The sequence below is a fragment of the Oncorhynchus keta genome, chromosome 35 (assembly GCF_023373465.1).
Source record: "Oncorhynchus keta strain PuntledgeMale-10-30-2019 chromosome 35, Oket_V2, whole genome shotgun sequence".
Lineage (NCBI taxonomy): Eukaryota > Metazoa > Chordata > Actinopteri > Salmoniformes > Salmonidae > Oncorhynchus > Oncorhynchus keta.
The window spans coordinates 75588860-75615055 of NC_068455.1; the positions used below are offsets into that span (position 1 = coordinate 75588860).

At 45.3% G+C, this 26196-nt stretch overlaps 1 protein-coding gene and 1 long non-coding RNA gene across 3 annotated transcripts in view; one reads left to right on the top strand and one right to left on the bottom strand.

Moving 5' to 3' along the window:
- The window catches only part of hspa12b (heat shock protein 12B), a 48443-nt gene extending 22586 nt beyond the window's left edge, over nucleotides 1-25857 (top strand). For both annotated transcript variants that reach the window (XM_052497741.1, XM_052497740.1), the window contains 9 exons: nucleotides 773-956; nucleotides 14018-14104; nucleotides 15489-15593; nucleotides 20717-20805; nucleotides 20903-21072; nucleotides 21326-21429; nucleotides 21620-21810; nucleotides 23481-23674; nucleotides 23883-25857. In XM_052497741.1, the coding sequence (XP_052353701.1) occupies nucleotides 773-956; nucleotides 14018-14104; nucleotides 15489-15593; nucleotides 20717-20805; nucleotides 20903-21072; nucleotides 21326-21429; nucleotides 21620-21810; nucleotides 23481-23674; nucleotides 23883-24141 (1383 nt within the window). In that variant the 3' untranslated portion in view covers nucleotides 24142-25857. The remainder of the gene's footprint in view (nucleotides 1-772; nucleotides 957-14017; nucleotides 14105-15488; nucleotides 15594-20716; nucleotides 20806-20902; nucleotides 21073-21325; nucleotides 21430-21619; nucleotides 21811-23480; nucleotides 23675-23882) is intronic.
- On the bottom strand, nucleotides 15949-16592 carry LOC127916235 (uncharacterized). Its single transcript, XR_008094061.1, has 3 exons — nucleotides 16308-16592; nucleotides 16242-16263; nucleotides 15949-16197 (listed from the first exon to the last, which is right to left on the bottom strand). It is a non-coding gene; the product is annotated as an uncharacterized LOC127916235 (long non-coding RNA).
- Nucleotides 25858-26196: the final 339 nt, after the last annotated feature.

Consider the following 26196-nt stretch of genomic DNA (forward strand, 5'->3'; position numbering starts at 1 on the left):
GACAACCCCTCTCTAATCTCTTACTCAACTCCCCTTACAATTTGACTCCTGCTCCATTTACCAAAGCCTCACTTTACCTCAGTCACTTTACCTCAGTCACTTTACCTCAGTCACTTTACCTCAGTCACTTTTGCCAAAAACCCAACAATTATTTATATTGAAACAACTTTATTTGAATCCATAAATCACACTGTAATCACACACGGTTTATCTCTGTTTATCTAATCCTAAAATGTTTAGGTTCAGCAGCTGTCTTACTCTATCACCCCTCTAACTATACATACCCCCTCTAACCCCCACTGTCCATACCCCCTCTAACCCCCACTGTCCATACCCTCTCTAACCCCCACTGTCCATACCCCCTCTAACCCCCACTGTCCATACCCCCTCTAACCCCCACTGTCCATACCCCTCTGACCCCACTGTCCATACCCCCTCGAACCCCCACTGTCCATACCCCCTCGAACCCCCACTGTCCATGCCCCCTCTAACCCCCACTGTGCACACCGCCTCTAACCCCCACTGTCCATACCCTCTCGAACCCCCACTGTCCATACCCTCCTCTAACCCCCACTGTCCATACCCCCCTCTAACCCCCTACTAACCCCCCCACTGTCCATACCCCACCTATACATACCTTCCCTAACCCCCACTATACATACCCCCCTCTAACCCCCACTATTCAGGCTGATCTTGTCTGAGGCTTAGAACCTCTCTCTGTCTCTCTCTAGAACCTTATATTTAGATTAAACCTCACTCTGTCTCTCTCTAGGCTGGTCTGGTATCTCCTGACACTCCAGAACAGCTCCTGATAGCTCTGGAACCTGAAGCAGCTTCCATCTACTGTCGCAAGCTCCGCCTACACCAGGTGATTGACCTGAGCCTCCGGCCAATAACCAATGGTCTCAGCTTGGAGAGCGACGGGTCCCGCCCTTTTGACTCCAGCTTCAGACAAGGTGAGAGAGAGAGAGAGAGAGAGAGAGAGAGAGAGAGAGAACACACACCATTGTAAATACAACCCATATTTATGCTTATTTATTTTATCTTGTGTCCTTTACCATTTGTACATTGTTAAAACTGTATATATATAATATGACATTTGTAATGTCTTTATTGTTTTGAAACTTCTGTATGTGTAATGTTTACTGTTAATTTTTATTGTTTATTTCACTTTATATATTATCTACCTCTCTTGCTTTGGCAATGTTAACACGTTTCCCATGCCAATAAAGCCCATTGAATTGAATTGAATTGAGAGAGAGAGAGAGAGAGAGAGAGAGAGAGAGAGAGAGAGAGAGAGAGAGAGAGAGAGAGAGAGAGAGAGAGAGAGAGAGAGAGAGAGAGAGAGAGAGAGAGAGAGAGAGAGAGAGAGAGAGAGAGAGAGAGAGAGACAGAGAGAGAGAGAGAGAAGAGAGAGAGAGAGAGAGAGAGAGAGAGAGAGAGAGAGAGAGACAGAGAGAGAGAGAGAGAGAGAGAGAGAGAGAGAGACAGAGAGAGAGAGAGAGAGAGAGAGAGAGAGAGAGAGAGAGAGAGAGAGAGAGAGAGAGAGAGAGAGAGAGAGAGAGAGAGAGAGAGAGAGAGAGAGAGAGAGAGAGAGAGAGAGAGAGAGAGAGAGAGAGAGAGAGAGAGAGAGAGAGAGAGAGAGAGAGAGAGAGAGAGAGAGAGAGACAGAGAGAGAGAGAGAGAGAGAGAGAGAGACAGAGAGAGAGAGAGACAGAGAGAGAGAGAGAGAGAGAGAGAGAGAGAGAGAGAGAGAGAGACAGAGAGAGAGAGAGACAGAGAGAGAGAGAGAGAGAGAGAGAGAGAGACAGAGAGAGAGAGAGAGAGAGAGAGAGAGAGAGAGAGAGAGAGAGAGAGAGAGAGAGAGAGAGAGAGAGAGAGAAGAGAGAGAGAGAGAGTGTAATGTATCTGGCTTTGCCTTGAATGACTGTTTGCCTGTGTGTGCTGTTACAGCAGTGCAGAATTATGCGTGTGTATTTTGTGTGAATGGACATACACCCACCCACACACACAGGATATTGTAATTGGAACAAGATGCTGTGAGCCCATGATCTCACCCACACTCTGTCCCGTTAGCTTTTCTCTCATCTCTTTCTTTCTCAAACACTGTAACGGCCTCAAAACATGGTTAAAACTATCCTGTTGATGTCATGAATGGTCGGTCCTTGCGTCCGTAGCTCTGTCTATGAAATTGAGAGCGGTTACATTTCTCCAGCCCGATCCCTCAGCTGATTACCAATACATTGGCAGGGACTCCTCTTTGTTGTTGTTTGAACTGCAGATTGCACTTTTAAACATCATCATTTGTTTGTTTCTTTCCTCTCGTTTCCTCCTCTCTTTCCTCCCGTTTCCTCCTCTCTTTCCTCCCGTTTCCACCTCTCTTTCCTCCTCTGTTTCCTCCCGTTTCCTACTCTCTTTCCTACTCTGTTTCCTCCCGTTTCCTCCTCTGTTTCCTCCTCTGTTTCCTCCCATTTCCTCCTCTGTTTCTTCCCTTTCCTCCTCTCTTTCCTCCTCTGTTTCCTCCCATTTCCTCCTCTCTTTCCTCCTCTGTTTCCTCCCATTTCCTCCTCTGTTTCCTCCAGTTTCCTCCTCTGTTTCCTCCTGTTTCCTCCTGTTTCCTCCCGTTTCCTCTGTTTCCTCCTGTTTCCTCCTCTCTTTCCTCCTCTGTTTCTTCCTCTGTTTCCTCCCATTTCCTCCTCTCTTTCCTCCTCTGTTTCCTCCCGTTTCCTCCTGTTTCCTCCTCTGTTTCCTCCCGTTTCCTCCTCTGTTTCCTCCCGTTTCCTCCTCTGTTTCCTCCCATTTCCTCCTCTGTTTCCTCCTTCCTCCTCTCTTTCCTCCCGTTTCCTCCTGTTTCCTCCCGTTTCCTCCTCTGTTTCCTTCCGTTTCCTCCCATTTCCTCCTCTCTTTCCTCCGTTTTCCTCCTCTCTTTCCTCCCGTTTCCCCCTCTGTTTCCTCCCATTTCCTCCTCTCTTTCCTCCTCTGTTTCCTCCCCTTTCCTCCTCTCTTTCTTCCCGCTTCCTCCCGTTTCCTCCTCTCTTTCCTCCCATTTCCTCCTCTCTTTCCTCCTCTGTTTCCTCCTCTGTTTGCTCCCGTTTCCTCCTCTGTTTCCTCTCGTTTCCTCCTCTGTTTCCTCCCATTTCCTCCTCTGTTTCCTTCTCTGTTTCCTCCCATTTCTTCTTTTGTTTCCTCCCCTTTCCTCCTCTCTTTCCTCCCGTTTCTTCCTGTTTCCTCTTCTGTTTCCTTCCGTTTCCTCCCGTTTCCTCCTCTCTTTCCTCCCGTTTCCTCCTCTCTTTCTTCCCGTTTCCTCCTCTCTTTCTTCCCGTTTCCTCCTGTTTCCTCCTCTCTTTCCTCCTCTCTTTCCTCCTCTGTTTCCTCCCCTTTCCTCCTCTCTTTCCTCCCGTTTCCTCCCGTTTCCTCCTCTTTTTCCTCCCCTTTCCTCCTCTCTTTCCTCCCGTTTCCTCCTCTGTTTCCTTCCGTTTCCTCCTCTCTTTCCTCCTCTGTTTCCTCCCCTTTCCTCCTCTCTTTCCTCCCGTTTCCTTCCTCTGTTTCCTCCCGTTTCCTCCTCTCTTTCCTCTGCTGTTTCCTCCCCTTTGCCCCTCTGTTTCCTCCCATTTCCTCCTCTGTTTCCTCCCCTTTCCTCCTCTCTTTCCTACCGTTTCCTCCTCTCTTTCCTCCTGTTTCCTCCCGTTTCCTCCTCTTTCCTCCTCTGTTTCCTCCCCTTTCCTCCTCTCTTTCCTCCCGTTTCCTCCCGTTTCCTCCAGTTTCCTCCCGTTTCCTCCTCTGTTTCCTCCCGTTTCCTCCTCTCTTTCCTCCTCTGTTTCCTCCCCTTTCCTCCTCTCTTTCCTCCCGTTTCCTTCCTCTGTTTCCTCCCGTTTCCTCCTCTCTTTCCTCCTCTGTTTCCTCCCCTTTCCCCCTGTGTTTCCTCCCATTTCCTCCTCTGTTTCCTCCTCTCTTTCCTTCTCTGTTTCCTCCCCTTTCCTACTCTCTTTCCTCCCGTTTCCTCCTCTCTTTCCTCCCGTTTCCTCCTCTCTTTTCTCCTGTTTCCTCCTCTCTTTCCTCCCTTTTCCTCCTCTCTTTCCTCCTCTGTTTCCTCCCGTTTCCTCCTCTCTTTCCTCCTCTGTTTCCTCCCATTTCCCCCTCTGTTTCCTCCCATTTCCCCCTCTGTTTCCTCCCATTTCCTCCTCTGTTTCCTCCCATTTCCTCCTCTGTTTCCTCCCCTTTCCTCCTATCTTTCCTCCCCTTTCCTCCTATCTTTCCTCCTCTGTTTCCTCCCATTTCCTCCCATTTCCTCCTCTGTTTCCTCCTCTGTTTCCCCCTCTCTTTCCTCCTGTTTCCTCCTCTGTTTCCTCCCCTTTCCTGCTCTGTTTCCTTTCCGTTACCTCCTCTCTTTCCTTTCCGTTACCTCCTCTCTTTCCTCCCGTTTCCTCCTCTCTTTCCTCCTCTGTTTCCTCCCCTTTCCTCCTCTGTTTCCTTTCCGTTACCTCCTCTCTTTCCTTTCCGTTACCTCCTCTCTTTCCTCCCGTTTCCTCCTCTCTTTCCTCCCGTTTCCTCCTCTCTTTCCCCCTCTGTTTCCTCCCATTTCCTCCTCTGTTTCCTCCTCTCTTTCCTCCTCTGTTTCCTCCCCTCTTTCCTCCCGTTTCCTCCTCTGTTTCCTCCCGTTTCCTCCTCTCTTTCCTCCTCTGTTTCCTCCCATTTCCTCCTCTGTTTCCTCCCCTTTCCTCCTCTCTTTCCTCCTCTGTTTCCTCCCGTTTCCTCCCGTTTCCTCCTCTGTTTCCTCCCGTTTCCTCCTCTGTTTCCTCCCATTTCCTCATCTCTTTGTGCTTATGTTGTAAGACAGCCTTAGAAGCTGTTAGCTAGTGAAAAACAAATTCTTATTTACAATGTCTCTCTCTCTCTCAATTCAATTTCAATTTAAGGGCTTTATTGGCATGGAATATATATATTTACATTGCCAAAGCAAGAAAAATAGATAATAAACAAAAGTGAAATAAATAATAAAAAATAACTTTACACTCAAGAAAGTTCCAAAAGAATAAAGACATTTTAAATGTCATATTATGTCTATATACAATGTTGTAACGATGTGCAAATACAAAAGGGAAAATAAATAAACATAAATATGGGTTGTATTTACAATGGTGTTTGCTCTTCACTAGTTGCCCTTTTCTTGTGACAACAAGCTCACAAATCTTGCTGCTGTGATGGCACACTGTGATATTTCACCCAGCAGATATGGGAGTTAATATGGAAGTTAATTGACAGCATGCCAGGGTGGATTGCAGAGGTCTTGAAAAAGAAGGGTCAACACTGCAAATATTGACTCTTTGCATCAACTTCATGTAATTGTCAATAAAAGCCTTTGACATTTATGAAATGCTTGTAATTATACTTCAGTATTTCATAGTAACATCTGACAAAAATATCTAAAGACACTGAAGCAGCAAACTTTGTGGAAATTAATATTTATGTCATTCTCAAAACTTTTGGCCACGACTGTAGTTCAGTCAGTGTAGCTGGAGAATCCAGTGGGTTCTGGTAGTCTTTAATAGTTTATTCTAAGATTTATATTTGATCATGTATATGTTGTAGCTGTTTGTTCTTTTGTTATAGAGAAGTGGTTTATCCATACAGCTCCATTTTGGATAAATAACTGTTTGTGTTGTTGTTCATTTTCCAATTTTTGTTTTCCAATTTTTTATTTTTTATTTGTATAAAGTAGTCTATAGTACTACTGCCAAGAAATGAGCTATAGGTGTGCCTACCATAGGAGTCCCCTCAAAGCCTACCATTGACTATGTTGCAGGAGTTGTGATGCGTTTTTGTTGGTTATGTTATCGTAGTTGTGTCTAGGGAGGCAAATGGGGGGAGAGAATGCTGTCACCTTCAGGTAGGTGTTTGTCCCCCTGTGTGCTGAGTGTGTCAGGTTCTTGTCCAGTTCTGGCGTTTAGGTCGCCACAGACTAGCACATGTCCCTGGGCCTGGAAATGATTGATTTCCCCCTCCAGGATGGAGAAGCTGTCTTCATTAAAATATGGGGATTTTAGTGGGGGGATATAGGTAGCACACAGGAGGACATTCATCTCGGTTGAGATCATTTCCTTATTAATTTCTAGCCAAATGTAAAATGTTCCTGTTTTGATTAATTTAATAGAGTGGGTTAGGTCTGCTCTATACCAAATTAGTATACCCCCTGAGTCACTTCCCTGTTTCACATCTGGTAGTTTTGTGGATGAGACTACCAGCTCTCTGTAACCTAGAGGGCAACCAGTGGGTCTGTCTCCTTCATACCATGTTTCTTGTAGGTTGACAATGTCTGCATTTCCAATTTATTTGATGAAATCTGGGTTCCTGCTCTTTAGGCCAAAGGCAGATGACCTCAGACCTTGTATGTTCCAGGTTGAGATAGTAATAGCTTTGTGTTCCATAGTGTCTAGTGTTGTTTTTGTGTGGTTTAGGCCCGGACCATCACAGTAGGTGTGAGCAGAGCATGTTGAGCATCTGATACATACCTCTTAGGTCACCGGATGGGGCGGGTGGAATAGTCGGGGTTGGGCCTGTTGCTCTGCTCTGCCAGGTCTTGGGGGTCTCTCTGGTCTGGGATGGTGTCTCTGGTCTGGGAGGGTGTCTCTCTGGTCTGGAAGGGTGTCTCTCTGGTCTGGGAGGGGGTGTCTCTGGTCTGGGAGGGGGTGTCTCTCTGTTCTTGGAGGGTGTCTCTGGTCTGAGAGGTTGTGTCTCTGGTCTGAGAGGTTGTGTCTCTGGTCTGGGAGGGTGTATCTCTGGTCTGGGAGGGTGTCTCTCTGGTCTGGGAGGGTGTCTCTCTGGTCTGGGAGGGTGTCTCTCTGGTCTGGGAGGGTGTCTCTCTGGTCTGGGAGGGTGTCTCTCTTGTCTGGGCCGGGTGTCCGTTGCTCTGTTGCTCCTGTGTGAGGTGCTGGGGCTACGTTTCAGGGTGACCTCCTTTAGGGTCCTGGCAAAAGTGGGGATTGCTGCCTTGTAGAGGTGGACCTGGTCGTAAAAGGCTGTTCAAGTCCAGGTTGGAGTGGTGGACCAGGTAGACATTAGGTTTTGGGGCACAGTCTCGCGAAATGCTTGCATTCACCCGCTGTATGGTGGCAGAGTGAACGTATGTTTGTGGTAGCAGGGTGGAGATGACCACTTGTGCATTGGGGAAAGTGGAAGAAGCTTTTTCAATCACTCCCTTGAGTGCTGTGACCACCCTTACCTGCTGTGCCCTTGTGCTGGTCTGTTTTGTGGGTTTTTCTGTCTGGATTGTGTGGACTAGCTCTCTGAGCTCCACCATGTTTCCCCTCAGCACTGTGAATGTATCCCTCTCAATGATGAAGGAGCAGTGCAGTTGTGGGACATGGGTGTGTTCAGTGCTGCGGGGGGTGACAGTCCTCGTCTGCAGGACAGTTTGTAGAGGTGTGATCAGACTCACTCAGGATAGGGGAGTCGGCACAGAGAGAGAGAGCTTTTCCTCCAGGAACTGTACGAGGAGGCCCTGCACCATTACTGTCCCAGACTTGTATGTGTTGACAGAGGTTGCTTCAATTTCCTCAATGTCTAGTTTCCACCCTGGGCCAATACCTTTCTCTCTTGACAGTAGTGTGCTCTTATAGCACTGTGGTATGCCAGGGGATGGTCTGGTTAATATAGCTCCATGCCAGGGGATGGTCTGGTTAATATAGCTCCATGCCAGGGGATGGTCTGGTTAATATAGCTCCATGCCAGGGGATGGTCTGGTTAATATAGCTCCATGCCAGGGGATGGTCTGGTTAATATAGCTCCATGCCAGGGGATGGTCTGGTTAATATAGCTCCATGCCAGGGGATGGTCTGGTTAATATAGCTCCATGCCAGGGGATGGTCTGGTTAATATAGCACCATGCTAGGGGATGGTCTGGTTAATATAGCACCATGCCAGGGGATGGTCTGGTTAATATAGCACCATGCTAGGGGATGGTCTGGTTAATATAGCACCATGATGGTCTGGTTAATATAGCTCCATGCCAGGGGATGGTCTGGTTAATATAGCTCCATGCCAGGGGATGGTCTGGTTAATATAGCTCCATGCCAGGGGATGGTCTGGTTAATATAGCTCCATGCCAGGGGATGGTCTGGTTAATATAGCTCCATGCCAGGGGATGGTCTGGTTAATATAGCTCCATGCCAGGGGATGGTCTGGTTAATATAGCACCATGCCAGGGGATGGTCTGGTTAATATAGCTCCATGCCAGGGGATGGTCTGGTTAATATAGCTCCATGCCAGGGGATGGTCTGGTTAATATAGCTCCATGCCAGGGGATGGTCTGGTTAATATAGCTCCATGCCAGGGGATGGTCTGGTTAATATAGCTCCATGCCAGGGGATGGTCTGGTTAATATAGCTCCATGCCAGGGGATGGTCTGGTTAATATAGCTCCATGCCAGGGGATGGTCTGGTTAATATAGCTCCATGCCAGGGGATGGTCTGGTTAATATAGCTCCATGCCAGGGGATGGTCTGGTTAATATAGCACCATGCTAGGGATGGTCTGGTTAATATAGCACCATGCCAGGGGATGGTCTGGTTAATATAGCACCATGCTAGGGGATGGTCTGGTTAATATAGCACTATGCCAGGGGATGGTCTGGTTAATATAGCTCCATGCCAGGGGATGGTCTGGTTAATATAGCTCCATGCCAGGGGATGGTCTGGTTAATATAGCTCCATGCCAGGGGATGGTCTGGTTAATATAGCTCCATGCCAGGGGATGGTCTGGTTAATATAGCTCCATGCCAGGGGATGGTCTGGTTAATATAGCTCCATGCCAGGGGATGGTCTGGTTAATATAGCACCATGCCAGGGGATGGTCTGGTTAATATAGCTCCATGCCAGGGGATGGTCTGGTTAATATAGCTCCATGCCAGGGGATGGTCTGGTTAATATAGCTCCATGCCAGGGGATGGTCTGGTTAATATAGCTCCATGCCAGGGGATGGTCTGGTTAATATAGCTCCATGCCAGGGGATGGTCTGGTTAATATAGCTCCATGCCAGGGGATGGTCTGGTTAATATAGCTCCATGCCAGGGGATGGTCTGGTTAACATAGCTCCATGCCAGGGGATGGTCTGGTTAATATAGCTCCATGCCAGGCGATGGTCTGGTTAATATAGCACCATGCCAGGGGATGGTCTGGTTAATATAGCTCCATGCCAGGGGATGGTCTGGTTAATATAGCTCCATGCCAGGGGATGGTCTGGTTAATATAGCTCCATGCCAGGGGATGGTCTGGTTAACATAGCTCCATGCCAGGGGATGGTCTGGTTAATATAGCTCCATGCCAGGCGATGGTCTGGTTAATATAGCTCCATGCCAGGGGATGGTCTGGTTAATATAGCTCCATGCCAGGGGATGGTCTGGTTAATATAGCTCCATGCCAGGGGATGGTCTGGTTAATATAGCACCATGCAAGGGGATGGTCTGGTTAATATAGGGGGGGGTCTGTGAAACTCTACTGCCCGCTCAGCCCAGTCAAAACTGTTCGCTGCTCTGGCCCCCCAATAGTGGAACAAACTCCCTCACGACGCCAGGACAGCGGAGTCAATCACCACCTTCCGGAGACACCTGAAACCCCACCTCTTTAAGGAATACCTAGGATAGGATAAGTAATCCTTCTCACCCCCCCTTTTAAGATTTAGATGCACTATTGTAAAGTGACTGTTCCACTGGATGTCATAAGGTGAATGCACCAATTTGTAAGTCGCTCTGGATAGAGCGTCTGCTAAATGACTTAAATGTAAATGTAATTGTTCGGCCCAAGAATGTTCACACCTCTCACGTCACACAAGTTGAAGCCAGGTCAATTCTGTCCTAGCAGCTTGGTAAGCTTAGTAGCCTTATTTATTAAGCTTTATATAATAAAATTATCTAGAGATTGTCTTTTAATTTTTTGGCTTCAGAAGTAGGTTCAGACTGAACTGGTTTTGATGTAGAAGTCCTTGCGAAAAAATTACGTTTATCTACATTTATCCAACTGAAATTATATATTTTTGCAGAAGAACTCTGAGCTCACTACCCCTCTCTCTCTCTCTCTCTCTGTATCTTTTCGCTCTCTCTCTCTCTCTCTCTCCCTTTGTATTTCTTTGCTGTAAAATGACTTCCAGACCCCTTATAAAAACACACAAGCACGCATGAACACACACAGTTTTTTTCAGTGGTCCCTGGTTATGTTATTCTGTTCAGAGTCATTACCATATGAAAAAGTATGGGCCAGGGTTCAAATGACCCCCTCCTCCCCTCCACACCACACACACACACACACACACACACACACACACACACACACACACACACACACACACACACACACACACACACACACACACACACACACACACACACACACACACACACACACACACACACAAACCCTCCATATCCCCAATGTGGGTCTCATTTCAAAATCCCAGATGTCAAAGATACAATACAGGGCCTTGTCATTTTCCCAAAATAGACAACAGAGATGATCTACAACAGAGACTATATCTACAACAGAGACTAGATCTACAACAGAGACTAGATCTACAACATAGACTGTATCTACAACAGAGACTGTATCTACAACAGAGATGATCTACAACAGAGACTAGATCTACAACAGAGACGATCTACAACAGAGACTAGATCTACAACATAGACTGTATCTACAACAGAGACTAGATCTACAACAGAGACTGTATCTACAACAGGGACTGTATCTACAACAGAGACTATATCTACAACAGAGACTAGATCTACAACAGAGACTGTATCTACAACAGGGACTGTATCTACAACAGGGACTGTATCTACAACAGGGACTGTATCTACAACAGAGACTAGATCTACAACAGAGACTAGATCTACAACATAGACTGTATCTACAACAGGGACTGTATCTACAACAGAGACTAGATCTACAACAGAGACTATATCTACAACATAGACTGTATCTACAACAGGGACAGTATCTACAACAGGGACAGTATCTACAACAGAGATGATCTACAACAGAGACTAGATCTACAACAGAGACTATATCTACAACATAGACTGTATCTACAACAGGGACAGTATCTACAACAGGGACAGTATCTACAACATGGACTGTATCTACAACATGGACTGTATCTACAACATAGATTGTATCACAACATAGACTGTTTCTACAACAGGAACTGTATCTACAACATAGACGGTATCTACAACAGGGACTGTATCTACAACATAGACTGTATCTACAACAGAGACGGTATCTACAACAGAGACTGTATCTACAACATAGACTGTATCTACAACATGGACTGTATCTACAACATAGACTGTTTCTACAACAGGAACTGTATCTACAACATAGGATCTAGGGACTATCTACAACATAGACTGGGACTGTATCACAACATAGACTGTTTATACAACAGGAACTCTATCTACAACATACTATATCTACAACATAGATTGTATCACAACATAGACTGTTTCTACAACAGGAACTGTATCTACAACATAGACTGTTTCTACAACAGGAACTGTATCTACAACATAGACGGTATCTACAACAGGGACTGTATCTACAACATAGACTGTATCTACAACATAGACGGTATCTACAACATAGACGGTATCTACAACATAGACTGTATCTACAACAAGGGTACTGTGATTGTTGTTTAGACCAAGGTTGACCAGGGTTAAAGCACAATGTCCTAGAACCTCTGCTAATATAAACACATCACCGAACACTAACCACATTCGGGTACGTTGTAAAAACCCAAGATGCTTAGAGGTTAAAGCCCATTTTAAGAGCAAATCTCTACTATTTTAACTCTCTTATCTCTCTACTATCTCTCTCCATTCTTTCTTGGCTGCAGTGCAAGTCTTTACTCTGTTGTTTTCAGTGGTTGAAGCCATTTACTTTTGACAGTTAGTTCAAATTCGGACAGTTATGTCGGTTTGAATGTAGTGGGTCGCTTCCAGGGCCCCCTCACTAAAGTTTGAATGTAGTGGGTGGGTTCCAAGGCCCCCTCACTAAAGTTTGAATGTAGTGGGTGGGTTCCAAGGCCCCCTCACTAAAGTTTGAATGTAGTGGGTGGGTTCCAAGGCCCCCTCACTAAAGTTTGAATGTAGTGGGTGGGTTCCAAGGCCCCCTCACTAAAGTTTGAATGTAGTGGGTGGGTTCCAAGGCCCCCTCACTAAAGTTTGAATGTAGTGGGTGGGTTCCAAGGCCCCCTCACTAAAGTTTGAATGTAGTGGGTGGGTTCCAGGGCCCCCTCACTAAAGTTTGAATGTATTGGGTCGCTTCCAGGGCCCCCTCACTAAAGTTTGAATGTATTGGCTTGGGGTGTAGCCTAGTTTAAGAGCATTGAGCAAGTAACCGAAAGGTCACTGGTTTGAATCACTGAGCTAACTAGGTTAAAAAAAAAATATATATATATATATATATGTTGATGTACCCTTGAGCAAGGCACTTACTCTAATTGCTCCTGTATGTCGCTCTGGATAAGAGTGTGACATAAATGTGTTCAAGTATCTACCATGGTTTAATGTTGTGGGTTGGTTACGTTACATTAACATGTACTCTGTGTCTGGTCTACATTAACATGTACTCTGTGTCTGTTCTACATTAACATGTACTCTGTGTCTGTTCTACATTAACATGTACTCTGTGTCTGGTCTACATTAACATGTACTCTGTGTCTGGTCTACATTAACATGTACTCTGTGTCTGGTCTAACTGTGGGTTGGGTACGTTACATTAACATGTACTCTGTGTCTGGTCTACATTAACATGTACTCTGTGTCTGGTCTAACTGTGGGTTGGTTACATTACATTAACATGTACTCTGTGTCTGTTCTACATTAACATGTACTCTGTGTCTGGTATAACTGTGGGTTGGTTACATTACATTAACATGTACTCTGTGTCTGTTCTACATTAACATGTACTCTGTGTCTGGTCTAACTGTGGGTTGGTTACATTACATTAACATGTACTCTGTGTCTGGTCTACATTAACATGTACTCTGTGTCTGGTCTACATTAACATGTACTCTGTGTCTGTTCTACATTAACATGTACTCTGTGTCTGTTCTACATTAACATGTACTCTGTGTCTGGTCTACATTAACATGTACTCTGTGTCTGGTCTACATTAACATGTACTCTGTGTCTGGTCTACATTAACATGTACTCTGTGTCTGTTCTACATTAACATGTACTCTGTGTCTGGTCTACATTAACATGTACTCTGTGTCTGGTCTACATTAACATGTACTCTGTGTCTGTTCTACATTAACATGTACTCTGTGTCTGGTCTACATTAACATGTACTCTGTGTCTGGTCTACATTAACATGTACTCTGTGTCTGTTCTAACTGTGGGTTGGTTACGTTACATTAACATGTACTCTGTGTCTGTTCTACATTAACATGTACTCTGTGTCTGGTCTACATTAACATGTACTCTGTGTCTGGTCTACATTAACATGTACTCTGTGTCTGGTCTACATTAACATGTACTCTGTGTCTGTTCTAACTGTGGGTTGGTTACGTTACATTAACATGTACTCTGTGTCTGTTCTACATTAACATGTACTCTGTGTCTGTTCTACATTAACATGTACTCTGTGTCTGGTCTACATTAACATGTACTCTGTGTCTGTTCTAACTGTGGGTTGGTTACGTTACATTAACATGTACTCTGTGTCTGTTCTAACTGTGGGTTGGTTACGTTACATTAACATGTACTCTGTGTCTGTTCTAACTGTGGGTTAAGAGGTTTTTTATTTTTATGTCGTCTGTTTTTTTGTATGTTGTAGGTTGTTTGCTTGAATGTTATTGTATGGTTGTTAAAATGTTATCTGTATCTTGTGTGTGTGTGTGTGTGTGTGTGTGTGTGTGTGTGTGTGTGTGTGTGTGTGTGTGTGTGTGTGTGTGTGTGTGTGTGTGTGTGTGTGTGTGTGTGTGTGTGTGTGTGTGTGTGTGTGTGTGTGTGTGTGTTGCAGCGCGTGAGCAGCTGAGGAAAGCAAGACACAGCAGAACTTTCCTGGTGGAGAGAGGGACTGGAGAACTCTGGTCAGAGATGCAGACTGGTTAGTCACACACATACTAGCGTGCACACAGTCAGATAGACAGAACACAGACGGATATAAGGGGGTAGACAGTGAGAAAGGCTTTGAGGTCCAGGGTCAAAATAATCAACTCTTCAACTCCCCAATGCGCCAAAAAAATCCCTAAACCGGTCCCTCACCCCATCTCTCTTCTCACTGAGCCATGACAGGGGTCTGGAGAGCCACGTGCCCTCTCTGACCCCTACTACCCTCCCTCCCTTCCTGACACACACACGCCTGCAAGCACAGGCACACACCATGGCACACACACCATGGCCAGGAAGGGTTTGGCCCCTGAGACTCTCCTCTACAACTCTACTGTAAATAAACTCTCTCTCTCTCCCCCCTCTTCCTTTCTCTCCTCTCCTCCCAATTCCGACTGAATTACTCGCCCTTTTCACCAAATCTTCTCTTTCCTCCCTCTCTTTCCTCCCTCTCTTTCCTCCCTCTTTTCCTCCCTCTTTCTTCCCTCTTTTCCTCCTCTCTTTCCTCCTTCTCTTTCTTCTCTTTCCTCCCTCTCTTTCTTCTCTTTCCTCCCTCTCTTTCCTCCCTCTTTTCCTCCTCTCTTTCCTCCCTCTCTTTCTTCCCTCTTTTCCTCCCCTCTCTTTCTTCCCTCTTTTCCTCCTCTCTTTCCTCCCTCTCTTTCTTCCCTCTCTTTCTTCCCTCTTTTCCTCCCTCTCTTTCCTTCCCTGTTCTCTCTTTCTTCCCTCTCTTTCCTCCCTCTCTTTCTTCCCTCTTTTCCTCCTCTCTTTCCTCCTTCTCTTTCTTCCCCTTCTTTCCTCCCTCTCTTTCTTCCCTCTTTTCCTCCCCTCTCTTTCTTCCCTCTTTTCCTCCTCTCTTTCCTCCCCTCTCTTTCCTCCCCTCTCTTTCCTCCCTTTTTCCCTCACTCTATAACAATAAACACAGAGGTCCAGCCTTATCTCTATAGCTATCAAAAACATAAACAAACATACACACGCAATCTGAGCTATTGTAATACCTGGGAGCTGTTTATGCTTGGGAGATTGACTCATAACAAACTCTCATGGTATACTCAGAGCTCCATCAGAGAGAAAACACACACTGTCAAATACACACACACACATACTGATAGACTGACAGATTAAACCACTGCATCGTAAGAAAAGGAGAGCTCTATTAAAAAATATATACTTTGTTAAACTCCATGAGACACAAATAATCCAAGATTGAATGCTGAATGATTGAAATTGACACTCAAAAAATACTTACTTTTGTGTGCGTGTGCGTGTGTGTGTGTGTGTGTGTGTGTGTGTGTGTGTGTGTGTGTGTGTGTGTGTGTGTGTGTGTGTGTGTGTGTGTGTGTGTGTGTGTGTGTGTGTGTGTGTGTGTGTGTGTGTGTCACCAGGTGACCGGTACATAGTGGCAGACTGTGGAGGAGGAACAGTAGACCTGACAGTTCACCAGATAGAGCAGCCCCAGGGGACACTGAAGGAACTCTACAAGGTCTCAGGTAACAACCTTAGATACCTCACCACCTTAGATACCTCACCACCTTAGATACCTCACCCCCTTAGATACCTCACCCCCTTAGATACCTCACCACCTTAGATACCTCTCACCACCTTAGATACCTCACCACCTTAGATACCTCACCACCTTAGATACCTCACCACCTTAGATACCACACCACCTTAGATACCACACCACCTTAGATACCACACCACCTTAGATACCTCACCACCTTAGACACCTCACCACCTTAGACACCTCACCACCTTAGATACCACACCACCTTAGATACCACACCACCTTAGATCACCACACCAACTTAGACAGACACCTCACCACATTAGACCTCACCCCCTTAGATACCTCACCCCCTTAGATACCTTACCTTATACAGTACCTAACTGATCAGAGAGCAGCCGCAGGGGACACTGAAGGAACTCTACAATGCCTCAGGTAACAGATTAATTGTAGTTTAGACACCACCTCTTCACCTACCTACGCCCACCTTTTCAATTACCTACGCCCACCTATTCACCTACCTACGCCCACCTCTTCACCTACCTACGCCCACCTCTTCACCTACCTACGCCCACCTCTTCACCTACCTACGCCCACCTCTTCACCTACCTACGCCCACCTTTTCACTTACCTACGCCCACCTTTTCAATTACCTACGCCCACCTCTTCACCTACCTACGCCCACCTTTTCACCTACCTACGCCCACCTTTTCAATTACCTACGCCCACCTCTTCACCTACCTACGCCCACCTCTTCACCTACCTACACACACCTCTTCACCTACCTACGCCAACATGGCAGCGGTCAGTGGTGAAAACTCAGTGTTGAGTACTCGAGTGTATAGTCAGGGGTGTATAGTCAGGGGTGTATATTCAGGGTTGAATAGTCAGGGGTGAATACTCAGGGTTGAATAGTCAGGGGTGTAGAGTCAGGGTTGAATAGTCAGGGGTGTATATTCAGGGGTGAATAGTCAGGGGTGTATATTCAGGGGTGTATATTCAGGGGTGAATAGTCAGGGTGTATATTGAGGGGTGAATAGTCAGGGGTGTATATTCAGGGGTGTATAGTCAGGGTGTATAGTCAGGGGTGAATAGTCAGGGTGTATATTCAGGGGTGTATAGTCAGGGGTGTATAGTCAGGGGTGTATAGTCAGGGGTGTATAGTCAGGGTGTATAGTCATAGGGGTGTATAGTCAGGGTGTATAGTCAGGGTGTATAGTCAGGGTGTATATTCAGGGGTGTATACTCAGGGGTGTATAGTCAGGGGTGAATAGTCAGGGGTGTATAGTCAGGGGTGTATAGTCAGGGGTGTATAGTCAGGGGTGTATAGTCAGGGGTGTATAGTCAGGGGTGTATAGTCAGGGGTGTATAGTCAGGGGTGAATAGTCAGGGGTGTATAGTCAGGGGTGTATAGTCAGGGGTGTATAGTCAGGGGTGAATAGTCAGGGGTGTATAGTCAGGGGTGTATAGTCAGGGGTGTATAGTCAGGGGTGTATAGTCAGGGGTGTATAGTCAGGGGTGTATAGTCAGGGGTGTATAGTCAGGGGTGTATAGTCAGGGGTGTATAGTCAGGGTGTATAGTCAGGGGTGAATAGTCAGGGTGTATAGTCAGGGTGTATAGTCAGGGGTGTATAGTCAGGGTGTATAGTCAGGGGTGTATAGTCAGGGGTATAGTCAGGGTGAATAGTCAGGGGTGAATAGTCAGGGGTGTATAGTCAGGGGTGTATAGTCAGGGGTGAATAGTCAGGGGTGAATAGTCATGAATAGTCAGGGGTGAATAGTCAGGGGTGTATAGTCAGGGGTGAATAGTCAGGGGTGAATAGTCAGGGGTGAATAGTCATGTATAGTCAGGGGTGAATAGTCAGGGTGAATAGTCAGGGTGTATAGTCAGGGGTGTATAGTCAGGGGTGTATAGTCAGGGGTGTATAGTCAGGGTTGAATAGTCAGGGTGTATATTCAGGGGTGTATAGTCAGGGTGAATAGTCAGGGTGTATAGTCAGGGTTGAATAGTCAGGGGTGTATAGTCAGGGGTGAATAGTCAGGGGTGTATATTCAGGGGTGTATAGTCAGGGGTGTATAGTCAGGGGTGTATAGTCAGGGGTGTATAGTCAGGGGTGTATATTCAGGGGTGTATAGTCAGGGGTGAATATTCAGGGGTGTATAGTCAGGGGTGTATACTCAGGGTGAATAGTCCTGAATAGTTGAATAGTCAGGGGTGTATAGTCATGTATAGTCAGGGGTGTATAGTCAGGGGTGTATAGTCAGGGGTGTATAGAGGGGTGTATAGTCAGTTGAATAGTCAGGGTTGTATAGTCAGGGGTGAATAGTCAGGGTGTATAGTCAGGGGTGTATAGTCAGGGGTGTATAGTCAGGGGTGTATAGTCAGGGGTGTATAGTCAGGGGTGTATAGTCAGGGTGAATAGTCAGGGGTGTATAGTCAGGGGGGGTGTATAGTCAGGGGTGAATAGTCAGGGGTGTATAGTCAGGGGTGTATAGTCAGTGTATAGTCATAGTCATGGGTGTATAGTCAGGGGTGTATAGTCAGGGGTGTATAGTCAGGGGTGTATAGTCAGGGGTGAATAGTCAGGGGTGTATAGTCAGGGGTGAATAGTCAGGGGTGTATAGTCAGGGGTGTATAGTCAGGGGTGTATAGTCAGGGGTGTATAGTCAGGGGTGTATAGTCAGGGGTGTATAGTCAGGGGTGAATAGTCAGGGGTGAATAGTCAGGGGTGTATAGTCAGGGGTGTATAGTCAGGGGTGTATAGTCAGGGGTGAATAGTCAGGGGTGAATAGTCAGTGTATAGTCAGGGGTGTATAGTCAGGGGTGTATAGTCAGGGGTGAATAGTCAGTGAATAGTCAGGGGTGTATAGTCAGGGGTGAATAGTCAGGGTGAATAGTCAGGGGTGTATAGTCAGGGGTGTATAGTCAGGGTGTATAGTCAGGGGTGTATAGTCAGGGTTGAATAGTCAGGGTGTATATTCAGGGGTGTATAGTCAGGGTTGAATAGTCAGGGGTGTATAGTCAGGGTTGAATAGTCAGGGGTGTATAGTCAGGGGTGAATAGTCAGGGGTGTATAGTCAGGGGTGTATAGTCAGGGGTGTATAGTCAGGGGTGTATAGTCAGGGGTGTATAGTCAGGGGTGTATAGTCAGGGGTGTATAGTCAGGGGTGTATAGTCAGGGGTGTATAGTCAGGGGTGTATAGTCAGGGGTGTATATTCCTTAGTTGAATAGTCAGGGATGTACAGTGCCTTGCGAAAGTATTCGGCCCCCTTGAACTTTGCGACCTTTTGCCACATTTCAGGCTTCAAACATAAAGATATTGTGGTCCTTCTGTAGCTCAGTTGGTAGAGCATGGCGCTTGTAACGCCAGGGTAGTGGGTTCGATCCCCGGGACCACCCATACGTAGAATGTATGCACACATGACTGTAAGTCGCTTTGGATAAAAGCGTCTGCTAAATGGCATATATTATTATATTAAACTGTATTTTTTTGTGAAGAATCAACAACAAGTGGGACACAATCATGAAGTGGAACGACATTTATTGGATATTTCAAACTTTTTTAACAAATCAAAAACTGAAAAATTGTCCGTGCAAAATTATTCAGCCCCTTTACTTTCAGTGCAGCAAACTCTCTCCAGAAGTTCAGTGAGGATCTTTGAATGATCCAATGTTGACCTAAATGACTAATGATGATAAATACAATCCACCTGTGTGTAATCAAGTCTCCGTATAAATGCACCTGCACTGTGATAGTCTCAGAGGTCCGTTAAAAGCGCAGAGAGCATCATGAAGAACAAGGAACACACCAGGCAGGTCCGAGATACTGTTGTGAAGAAGTTTAAAGCCGGATTTGGATACAAAAAGATTTCCCAAGCTTTAAACATCCCAAGGAGCACTGTGCAAACGATAATATTGAAATGGATGGAGTATCAGACCACTGCAAATCTACCAAGACCTGGCCGTCCCTCTAAACTTTCAGCTCATACAAGGAGAAGACTGATCAGAGATGCAGCCAAGAGGCCCATGATCACTCTGGATGAACTGCAGAGATCTACAGCTGAGGTGGGAGACTCTGTCCATAGGACAACAATCAGTCGTATATTGCACAAATCTGGCCTTTATGGAAGAGTGGCAAGAAGAAAGCCATTTCTTAAAGATATTCATAAAAAGTGTCGTTTAAAGTTTGCCACAAGCCACCTGGGAGACACACCAAACATGTGGAAGAAGGTGCTCTGGTCAGATGAAACCAAAACTGAACTTTTTGGCAAAAATGCAAAATGTTATGTTTGGCGTAAAAGCAACACAGCTCATCACCCTGAACACCCCATCCCCACTGTCAAACATGGTGGTGGCAGCATCATGGTTTGGGCCTGCTTTTCTTCAGCAGGGACAGGGAAGATGGTTAAAATTGATGGGAAGATGGATGGAGCCAAATACAGGACCATTCTGGAAGAAAACCTGATGGAGTCTGCAAAAGACCTGAGACTGGGACGGAGATTTGTCTTCCAACAAGACAATGATCCAAAACAAAGCAAAATCTACAATGGAATGGTTCAAAAATGAACATATTCAGGTGTTAGAATGGCCAAGTCAAAGTCCAGACCTGAATCCAATCGAGAATCTGTGGAAAGAACTGAAAACTGCTGTTCACAAATGCTCTCCATCCAACCTCACTGAGCTCGAGCTGTTTTGCAAGGAGGAATGGGAAAAAATGTCAGTCTCTCGATGTGCAAAACTGATAGACATACCCCAAGCGACTTACAGCTGTAATCGCAGCAAAAGGTGGCGCTACAAAGTATTAACTTAAGGGGGCTGAATAATTTTGCACGCCAAATTTTTCAGTTTTTGATTTGTTAAAAAAGTTTGAAATATCCAATAAATGTCGTTCCACTTCATGATTGTGTCCCACTTGTTGTTGATTCTTCACAAAAAAATACAGTTTTATATCTTTATGTTTGAAGCCTGAAATGTGGCAAAAGGTCGCAAAGTTCAAGGGGGCCGAATACTTTCGCAAGGCACTGTATATTCAAGGGTGTATAGTCAGGGGTGAATACTTTTTTATGAGACTCATACAATGTTTTTATTCATATGGTTATTGTAGGAGGTCCATACGGGGCGGTCGGCGTCGACCTGGCCTTTGAAGCCATGCTTTGTAAGATCTTCGGAGAGGACTTTATCGAGAGCTTCAAGGTAATTGCCAGAGCATAGAGCATGACGCTTGTAACGCCACGGTCGTTGTAAATTGCTTTGGATAATAGCGTCTGATAAATATATATATTTTTTTTAGGCGAAGCGTCCCGCTGCTTGGGTCGACCTGACCATTGCATTTGAGGCTCGTAAACGCACGGCCACGCCGGGGCGTTCCAACTCACTGAATATCTCTCTGCCCTTCTCCTTTATCGACTTCTATAAAAGATACAGAGGACAGAGTGTGGAGACTGCCCTGCGCAAGAGCAAGTATGTTGTGGGGAGAGAAAGGTTGTGTGTGTATTTGACCTCTCTCCCTGTGTGAGGATGAACAAAATAAAAAATTGTTGTGTAACACCCTCTCGCTACATTAGTAAGAACATAGAAACGTGGTCGGCTCACCCCCTGCATGTCTTTTTTACGGTCTCTCTCTCTCTTTATTTATCCGGGCGAGTCATTTAAGAACAAATGCTTATTTACAATGTCTCTCTCTCTCTCTCTCTCTCTCTCTCTCTCTCTCTAGCATGAACATAGTGAAGTGGTCGTCTCAGGGAATGCTACGTCTCACTCCTGAAGCCATGAACGAACTGTTCCAACCCACCATTAACAACATCATCAAACACATTGGTGAGACACACACACACACACACACACACACACACACACACACACACACACACACACACACACACACACACACACACACACTCTCTAACATTATTTGGTCTGACAATGTAGCATAAAGGGGCACATTTTATATAAACCTCAACATTGACATGTTGGTCTCACCTCCCCTCTCATTCCTCTCTCACTCCAGAGGAGTTGATGCAGAGACAGGAAGTGCAGGGTGTTCGCTTCCTGTTCCTGGTTGGAGGTTTCGCTGAGTCGCCCATGCTGCAGCGGGCGGCCCAGAATGCTTTGGGTCAAACGTGTCGCATCATCATCCCTCAGGATGTGGGCCTGACCATACTGAAAGGGGCTGTGTTGTTCGGACTGGACCCCACCGTGGTGAGAGTATATACACACAGACAAACACTATGGTACGCACACACCGTGGTACGCACACACACATCGTGGTACGCACAGCCACACCGTGGTACGCACACACACATCGTGGTACGCACAGTCACACCGTGGTACGCACACACACATCAGCCACACCGTGGTACGCACAGTCACACCACCGTGGTACGCACACACACCGTGGTACGCACACACACACGTGGTACGCACAGCCACACCGTGGTACGCACACACACATCGTGGTACGCACAGCCACACCGTGGTACGCACACACACATCGTGGTACGCACAGTCACACCGTGGTACGCACAGTCACACCGTGGTACGCATAGCCACACCGTGGTATGCACAGCCACACCGTGGTACACACAGTCACACCGTGGTACGCACACACACACACAGTCTTGTATAACTGACCTTGTGGGGGGACAAAATTCAGCCCCACTCAAAATCCTATATTCCCTAACCCTTAACCTTAATCCAAAAACCTAACTCTAAACCTAACCCTAGCTCCTAACCCTAACCCTAGCTCCTAACTCTAAACCTAGCTCATAACCCTAAAACTAACCCTTGCTCCTAACCCTAAACCTAACCCTAGCTCCTAACCCTAACCCTAGCTCCTAACTCTAAACCTAACCCTAGCTCCTAACCCTAAAACTAACCCTAGCTCCTAACCCTAAACCTAACCCTAGCTCCTAACCCTAACCCTAGCTCCTAACCCTAAAACCCCTAGCTCCTAACCCTAAAACTAACCCTAGCTCCTAACCCTAAAACTAACCCTAGCTCCTAACCCTAAACCTAACTCCTAACCCTAGCTCCTAACCCTAAACCTAACCCTAGCTCCTAACCCTAGCTCCTAACCCTAAACCCTAGCTCCTAACCCTAAACCCTAGCTCCTAACCCTAGCTCCTAACCCTAAACCCTAGCTCCTAACCCTAAACCCTAGCTCCTAACCCTAAACCCTAGCTCCTAAACCTAAAACTAACCCTAGCTCCTAAACATAAAACTAACCCTAGCTCCTAACCCTAAACCTTAGCTCCTAACCCTAACCATTAAACTAACCCTAGCTTCTAACCATTAAACTAACCCTAGCTCCCAACCATTAAACTAACCCTAGCTCCTAACCCTAAAACTAATCTTAGCTCCTAACCATAAACCCAATCCTAGCTCCTAACCATTAAACTAACCCTAGCTCCTAACCATTAAACTAACCCAAGCTCCTAACCCTAAACCTTATTCTAACCTTAACCCTTAACCCCCTAGTTGGTCAAATTTTTGTGGACTTCTGGTTAAACACCTCCACTCTCAACCCCACTGTGGTACGTATACATACTACTACCATGGGTGCATCTCAATTGTATTTCCTTATTGCCTTGATTCCTCTCTCCTCGTATCCTTCTCAAAATATTCCTCCACTCTGAACTTCTCCAATGGGTTGAGAAGGAGGTGAGGACAGAGGATGTGAGGAATCAAGGAAATACGATTGAGATTCACCTCCAGTTCTAAACATTTCCCCTGTTCCTCCCTCCAGGTGCTATGACGTCACCAACTATTCAAACCAATCGCCGCTCTCTCTCCTCTCCCCAGGAGACACACACACACACACTGTGGCACCCTGTTATAAACATTTTCCCTCTACTTTTACTCTCCTTCAGGTGCGTGTGCGTCGTTGCCCTCTGACCTACGGCGTTGGGGTTCTAAACCGCTTCGTGGAGGGTCGACACCCCCGGGACAAACTACTGGTCAAGGAAGGCCGTGATTGGTGCACCGACATCCTCGACAGATTCGTCTCCGTTGACCAATCAGTGGCTTTAGGCGAGGTCGTGAGGCGGAGCTACACACCGGCTAGGTCAGGTCACACACACACTTACACAGCAAAGTCGGGTTACACAAACACAATGAGGTTGCGTCAGACACACACAGTACACATAAACATGCACACAAACAGACACACACAGCATGGCTGGGAAGGGCTTAAGGGACCCAAGACTCTGCACCTTCACACACACACACACAAACTTAGAGAGTATCACCAAACCTTCTCCCTCTTTCTCCAGATCCGGCCAGAGGAAGATCATCATCAATATCTACTGCAGCGTCAGCGACGACGTTGTTTACATCAGCGACCCTGGAGTGAGGAAGTGTGGCGCGATCACTCTGGATCTACCGGAGGCGTTGCCGGGGACAGTTGCTGGGGCGGAAAGGAGAGAGATCCGAGCCACAATGCAGTTCGGAGACACAGAGATCAAAGTGACGGCGGTGGACATGGCGACCAATCAGACGGTCCGAGCCGCCATCGACTTCCTTTCAAATTGAGGAGACTGACCACAATGCCAAAAGGTCAAAGGGTAAAGAAGGAGAAGTAGGAAATGGACCCACGAGGAATAACGTCAAAGATCCAGGATCAATTAAATGTTTTAACATTGAGTTATGGCACGATGTGACATTTTAAGTGACGACATGACCTTCGAACTGCTCAACATCACAATTCCTTTTTCACATCGAAACAAAACATCTCAATCTGATCTAGGATCAGGTCCCTCTGGGAGTGACTGCTGCCTGAATATATTGGGCTTGTTGGAGACCACTGCCGAATCCTGACCAATCACCTTGAATCATAAATAGCTACTCATGATTACTTGTAGATAAGTCAGTCAGCATTTACCCACTATGCATCACGGATCAAATCCTTGCTCTCGAACATTGCCATAGATTCTTGCCTGTATCTAGTTCCAGTGCCTCCGTCTTCAAGTCAACTGATAATATAATAATAATAATACTAAATGTCTTTGTTGTAGTGCCACCTTGTGGCCACTGGATTGAATGACCAGCTGAACATGCCTTTTACTTTCTATGTATGGAGAAATTAACTGAACTGTTGACTGGTTGTGACGAGGACTGAAAGAAATATGCTATGAATATATCTGAACCATTGATTGTATACACTAGTAATCTAGACCTTTTATATACAGTTGCTTGAAGGAAATGTAGGCTTCTTGGAAAAACACCAAATAAGGTTTGATCACAACAGTATTTAAGTTGTGTACAGTACATGCAGATATCCTGATGGATCCTGTATTTTATACCCTTATATGAAATATTATCATTATGTATAAAGAACTATCTTAAGAAATAACCTGTTTATAGCTTGTTCATCGAAGATAACCATATTAACTGTCTGTTAAAGCTAGAATCCTTATTTTGCTAGAATTCTTATTTTGCTAGAACTATTTTGCTAGAATCGTATTTTTCAAGAATTCTTATTTTGCAAAAATCCTTATTTTGCTAGAATCCTTATTTTGCTAAAATCCTTATTTTGCTAGAATCCTTATTTTGCTAGAATCCTTATGAATCCTTATTTTGCTAGAATCCTTATTTTGCTAAAATCCTTATTTTGCTAGAATCCTTATTTTGCTATAATTCTTATTTTGCAAGAATCCTTATTTTGCTAAAATCTTATTTTGCAAGAATGTTTATTTTGCTATAATTCTAAGAATTCTTAATTTGCTATAATTCTTATTTAGCTAGAATCCTTATTTTGCTAGAATCCTATTTTGCTAGAATCCTTATTTTGCTAGAATCAGTATCTTTCAAGAATCCTTATTTTGCTATAATTCTTATTTTGCAAGAATGTTTATTTTGCTATAATTCTAATAAGAATTCTTAATTTGCTATAATTCTTATTTTGCTAGAATCCTTATTTCACCCATTTTGGTCAAAAGCTAAGGGTTGGGCTTGGGAAAATGTAATGACTCAAAACCATAGACAGAGCTATGTATATAAGGATGGACCATCCATGATATCAAATGTAATAGTTAACCATGTTGAGGCTATACACTGTTTGCATTTACATTGTTAACAAACATTGAGTAAAAGAAGCTCATATTTGGGGTTCTGATGGCATAAGACAGCTGAACTAAAGCTCACGAGGCATATAAAAATAGGACATAGTACAGGAAGTATTCACACCCATTGACTTATACCACATTTTGCTGTTGTTACAAAGTGAGATTAAAATTTATTTGGAACTTTCTTTTGTCAATGATCTACACAAAATACTCTATAATGTCAGTGGGAAAAAATTATAATATTTGTATATATATTTTTTAAATAAAACAAATCTTGATTAGATAAGTATTCATCCCCCTGAGTCAATACGTTAGAATCACCTTCGGCAGCGATTACAGCTGAGTCTTTCTGGGTAAGTCTCTAAGAGTCATTACAGCTGAGTCTTTCCTGGTAAGTCTAAGAGTCATTACAGCTGAGTCTTTCTGGGTAAGTCTCTAAGAGTCATTACAGCTGAGTCTTTCTGGGTAAGTCTCTAAGAGTCATTACAGCTGAGTCTTTCTGGGTACGTCTCTAAGAGTCATT